The sequence below is a fragment of the Dermacentor andersoni genome, chromosome 7 (assembly GCF_023375885.2).
Source record: "Dermacentor andersoni chromosome 7, qqDerAnde1_hic_scaffold, whole genome shotgun sequence".
Lineage (NCBI taxonomy): Eukaryota > Metazoa > Arthropoda > Arachnida > Ixodida > Ixodidae > Dermacentor > Dermacentor andersoni.
This window is the reverse complement of record NC_092820.1, coordinates 84316155-84321664: the sequence shown is the minus strand read 5'-3', so window position 1 is coordinate 84321664 and position 5510 is coordinate 84316155. Positions and strand designations below refer to the sequence as shown.

At 46.5% G+C, this 5510-nt stretch overlaps 1 protein-coding gene across 1 annotated transcript; it reads right to left on the bottom strand.

The window, feature by feature from the left end:
• Nucleotides 1-534: 534 nt before the first annotated feature.
• On the bottom strand, nucleotides 535-2432 carry LOC140219586 (uncharacterized). Its single transcript, XM_072289489.1, has 4 exons — nucleotides 2155-2432; nucleotides 1740-2083; nucleotides 933-1169; nucleotides 535-830 (listed from the first exon to the last, which is right to left on the bottom strand). The coding sequence occupies exons 1-4, from the start codon at nucleotides 2430-2432 to the stop codon at nucleotides 535-537; spliced, it is 1155 nt and encodes a 384-aa protein (XP_072145590.1).
• Between the last annotated feature and the right edge of the window lie 3078 nt (nucleotides 2433-5510).

Below are 5510 nucleotides of genomic sequence, written 5' to 3'. Positions count from 1 at the left end.
GGGTTACGGACTGGATTCCGAGGGAAGGGAAGCGTAGCAGGGGGCGACAGAAAGTTAGGTGGGCAGATGAGATTAGGAAGTTTGGAGGGTCAACATGGCCACAATTAGCACATGACCGGGGCAATTGGAGAAGTATGGGAGAGGCCTTTGCCCTGCAGTGGGCGTAACCAGGCTGATGATGATGATGATGATGAATACTCCCTTTCTATTGGGACACATTGCTACATATTCAGCTTCAACTATTTACAATGTAGTGCTTCGCTGCTTCTTACTACTACAGGAAATCGCTGCACCAGCTGGCGTGAACACATAGCCGCTGAATGACTTCCTGTCAGCCTTGTCACTAGCCCAGTCTGCGTTGCAAAAGGCTTGTATTCAATTCCTAGTTTTCTGGTAGACTAGTGCATTATTCGTCAGCTTCACATAGCGATGAAAGGGCCTTATGCCATTCCAATGTGCTTCTGTGGGACATTTATTGAACTGGGTCTTGTAACTAGTCGCAAAAGCCAAGTCTGGCCTTGTGCCTCCGACGAGCTAAAGCAACGCACCAATCGCTTGTCTGTACTTGCGGGGCAGGTCCGCACTTGATGGGTTATTGTTGTCTCCTATTTGGTACTTGCTTCCAGGATCCAAATGGGATGATACTGGCTTTGCATCTGACATGCCAAACGTCTCCAGTATGTTGTTAGCATGGGCCGTCTCGTCCAAGGTTAGTTTTCCATCTTTTTCTTCCTTCAGACGTATGGAAAGAATGTGGCTAGCTTCACCCAATTCTCTTGCATCAAATTCTTTACCCAAGCGGCTTTCGAAGTCGCGAATCTGTTTCTCTTCTTTTGCGATGATCAGCAAGTCACCAATATACTCCTACGATGAGGTTCTTCTTGCTGATATAAACAAAAGCTTCTGCTTTTGATCTTGTCATCCCTTCTGACTTGAGCATTTTGTAAAAAGCAAGGTTCCACTCCACTCCAGACTGCCGTAGCCCGTAAGGGTCTTCTTCAGAAGGCAGACTTCATCCTTCCTACAGTCATTGAAAGGCTGCGGTTCTTCCATGTAGACGGTCTGCTTCAGAATACCATTTAAGTATGCTGCCGGGGTGTCCATCTGGTGGATCTTTCGATTCCTCTCAACTGCTATGGCCAGCAGTGCCCTGACGGACTTCAGCTTCACTACACGAGAGAAGATTTCCTTGTAATCGTTACCTTTTACTTGTGAATATCCGCATGCGACCAACCGTGCCTTGTATCGCTCGAGGCCACCATTTTCGTCGTACTTCTTGCGGAAAACCCACATGCATTTTACGACTTGTCTGTTTTCGGTCGTGGCACTAGCTCCCATGTATTGGAAGCTTCAGTTCATTTCACTCTGTATAGCTGCATTCCATTCCTCCTCGTCAGGTGCAGATAAGGTTTCGTGTGGAGTTTCTGGATCTACTTGGCTGTTTTGCCTGTTTATGCAGCAGCCGTGACATTAACTTTGACGTGGTTTCTTGTTTGCTAGTATTTTTGACCGTCTTGGTGCCTGTGTATCACAATCTGTCAGGCTGGACAGTCGCTGCGTAGCTCCTTTGTCCTGTGTAGTTACCTCGTCTTCATCAGCTGATGAGCCAACTTCTTACACATAGTTGTAATCAGTATCATTGCAAGCAGAACTACCAACATCATGTGGCTCGCTCAAGCGGTCTTCAATTTTTAACGTGATTGTGCAATAAGTTTCGCTATGTGCTTCAGTCTTGCTACTTGCAACTTGGGTAAGCTTGCATGGGAAGGACTCTTCTTCAAAGGTAAAGTCCCGACATACGAAGATGTTATCTTCCTTCTGGTTCCACAGCTTGTACCCCTTCACTAATTCTGGATAGCCGACCAGTATGCACTCATCTGCTAACGGTTCCAACTTCTTCCCCTTGCACCGCTTGTTTCGCACACACCATGCCTTGCACCCAAACATCTTTAGGTTGTCCAGTTTCACTTTTACCCCTGTCCACAGAGATTCTGGTGACTCTCCTCCAACCGCCTTGCATGGGCCTTTGTTTCTGATGTGACTTGCAGTGAGAACGGTATCAGCCCAGAGCCTTTGGTGACATCTGATTCAATAAGAAGGCACCTCGGCATGTCAAGCAATGTTCGATTCATTCTCTTTGTGACTCCCTTCTACTCAGGCGTACCAGGAATGGTCAGCTGGTGCCTTATGCAATGCTTGGCCAGGTACTGGTTGAACTCTTTGCTTGTGTACTCTCCTCCATTGTCAGTACGGTAGGTCTTCACCTTCGTCTTGTGCAGATTTTCCGCCATGTGTCTGTATTTGTCAAACTTCAGAAGCACTTCGCTTTTGGCCTTCATGGGATACACCACAGTATATCTTGAGTAGTCGTCTGTGAAGGTTACAAAGTAACTGGAGCTCCTTTTGGTCGTTGGTGTGATCTTTCCAACCATATCTGAATGCACCAGCTCCAGTGGAATCTTAGCCCGTGTTTCCTCGCCCTTTGGAAAACTGCTTCATTTTAGCTTTCCCAGACAACATGTGTCCCATTTGTCCTTCACAGGACCTTCACTTGTTCCACAGAGGCGTCGAACATCATCTTGGTGAAGGTGGCCTAGTCGTCTGTGCCACAAAGCTGTGTCTTTTGTCTTTCCCATCTTCGTCGACATTATTTCTTCTTTGACGGAGTACAGCCTTCCTTCTCGAGTTACGGTAGGGATCAGCTCACCGGCGTCCTTTGTAACTTCGGCTTTGCCCCGGGCGAACGTCACGTGCAAACCTATCTCTTTAATTCTTCCAACTGATGGTAGTTTGCCGTTCAAGTCGGGCACATAAAGGACATCTTCTAGCATGATGAACGACCCACCGCACTCTTCAGATAGTTGAATCTGAACTCTTCCTTCCCCCATGACATTCATAAATGTTTTGTTTGCAGTTTCTTCTACTGACTCGCATGGCTTGAAGTGAGTGACCTTCGCCTTGAGCGATGTCATGTGATCTGTAGCACCGCTATAAAGATGCCACACATGAGGAGGCGCTCTTAGTACAGTTTTGACACATAAAGCCATCTGCTTTACAATCTTTGCCTGCGATGAGTTTCTCTTCTGGTCATCCCCTTCATCTTGAAACGGGTCACAATCTCTGGCTATATCACCAATTCCGCCACAAGCAAAGTATCCCACTTTCTTATTTTGCATACTTGAGGTGCATTGACGAAATTTCTCGTCCTTCTTGAGAGTGAGTTCATGATGCACCTTCTCATTGGGTTGCTTGCTTTCAGTCCTTAATCGAGCTTTAGTGATTAGGGTCCTTGTCCGACTCTCTTCGTCGCTTAACCGATCTTCATCACAACGTAGCTGTCTCTTTTCTTCGATAAGCAGCCTTGTCTTCACTGCTTTGGTCGTGAGGGTTGGTTCGTCTTGCTCCAAATACAGAATGAGCGGTTCCAATATGTCAGGAAGCCCCATTAGCGTCACTAACGCAACCTCTCTGTCTGTAAGTGCACAGCCTGCATTTGACAACTTCCTGTGCAGAACTATAAATCTTCGTAGGTAATGTTGCGTTGACTCCTCTCTCCTCATTTTTACGTTGAAAAAGTCGCGCATCAGCTGGAGTATGTACAAGAGGCCAAACTTTGAGTGCATCTCCTGCAGCGTATTCCAGGCTTCTTTTGCAGTTCTTCAAGCTTCGATGTCATCCGTGTAGTTGTCCTCGACGATAAGGACCAAGAAGGTCAGGGCATTGTAGTCAGTCTGCTTTTCTCGCTCGTTAATTTCTCTATTCGAGAATCCAGAGTCGATCTCTTCCCAGCATCCCTTCTGCACGACAGCTGCTCTTGCCCTTATTGACCATGTGTGATAGCTATCTGATCACAACTTCAGCAGTCTAAACTCGTCTAATGCCAACATGTTTGCTGATCCTCAAACGCAAGAGGGACAACGCACTTCTACATCGGAGCTGTTTCTCAATTAGCGTACGCGAGAACGATTTGTCGGTCACTTCCTGCCGAAAAATTTCGCCACTAACGTCCACTGAAAATATATTGTCACTCACTTCTTCCCGACAGTTTTGCGGTATTCACGCCGGACATGTATAAGCGTCTTCCGTACACATCCGACATGGAGCCCGCAGCAACGCCGGTGTCGTTTGATGATCCGTCTTTCTCACGAAAAAAAATACGCACTTCCCAATTTTATTCGCGTGCACACACCGTTTGTCAGTGACTTCATCCCGATGATTTCACGATTCTCATGCTTGTCTAAACATGCCGACATCACAACGACGGAAACGAAATAGGTTTCGTGGTGGCAGGGACAGCGACGGTGTGCGGGCGCAAACTAATCGACTCTTGTACAACATTGCATTTACCTGTGCCTGCCCGATCTGATTGGCCAGATTCCATGCGGGAATTGCCATATGTTTGAGGCTGCCGCAACCTTGCATTATCGCTCGGTCTCATATTGGGGGCGGTGTTCCCGGGAATGCATTTTCTTCACTGTGGCAGCGACAGTGATGGTCTCCGGGTGCAAACTAACCTACCCTTCTACAACATTGCAGGTTGGCGTATTCTTTGTATCGCGCTCTTGCGTACACTGCTCTCCCGTCGCTGGCGCTGCCACGAGTACTACCGTGAATACTAAGTATTTTAAGCTAATGTAGAGCCGCACCTGGTTATTGGCGCTGGGTTCTATTTTTTTGTGAATGTCTTCTGTTTTCTGCTGTGTTGTTGTTGTCTCCCATTGTCAACCTTGGGTGGAGCAGGGAAATGAATTCTGCTGACCTATACCACCTTGCTCAAGCAATGGCTGAGAAGCAGCCGGGAAACGTAAAAGAGGTCGTTAAGGTATTGGCTGACTTGGTGACTAAGCTAGATTCTTTGGCATCATACATTAAATTTGGTGGTGCTTGGATCAGTACCTCAAACGGTGAAATTTGGTCGGAAATCACGGGTCTTCAACGATCCGTACAATTCTTGAGTAATGGTTTTGAAAAATTTGAACTTGATGTTGAGGCCTTCCGCGTTAAGCTTTCTGCTCTTAGGGCTGATGACGAGCAGTGCCGCATTGAAAGTGAACTCCTCAAAAAAGAACTAAAGCAGGGTAGGAGTGAGATAACTGAGCTGAAACAAATCTCTACAAATATAAATATTGAAATTCAAGGGCTTCAGGTTGTACCAGATGAAGACCTTCTGAAGGAAGTTGGAAAACTTGAGGTTATCTGAGGGCCGACTTCACTGAGAATGACATTGACGATGTGCATCGGGTGCCATCTAGAGATAAGAGTAGGCCGTATGTAGTCGTAAAGTTTCGTTTGAGAGCCTCCCAGGAAAAAATGCTTTCGCCAGCAAGAAAAAAGAAAACTGAATGCAAGGGATTTAGGGTATGACAAAGATGCTTCCATCTATGTAAATGAGCATCTCTGTCGCGAAAACAATATTTTTCCAGCAAAAGGCAGACAAGCAAGGAAAGAGAACAAACGGAAGTTTATATGCGTGCCTCAAAACAAAATTCTGATGGGAAAATTGGAAAGAC

Excerpts from the sequence above, each read along its gene's own strand:
- LOC140219586 (XM_072289489.1), bottom strand. The coding sequence starts at position 2,432 with ATGGTTGGAAAGATCACACCAACGACCAAAAGGAGCTCCAGTTACTTT. Across the intron at positions 2,084-2,154 it reads ACCATTCCTGGTACGCCTGA|ATGTCACCAAAGGCTCTGGG; the intron begins GTAGAAGGGAGT and ends TTATTGAATCAG. Across the intron at positions 831-932 it reads GCTTTTTACAAAATGCTCAA|AAGAGAAACAGATTCGCGAC; the intron begins GTCAGAAGGGAT and ends TCATCGCAAAAG.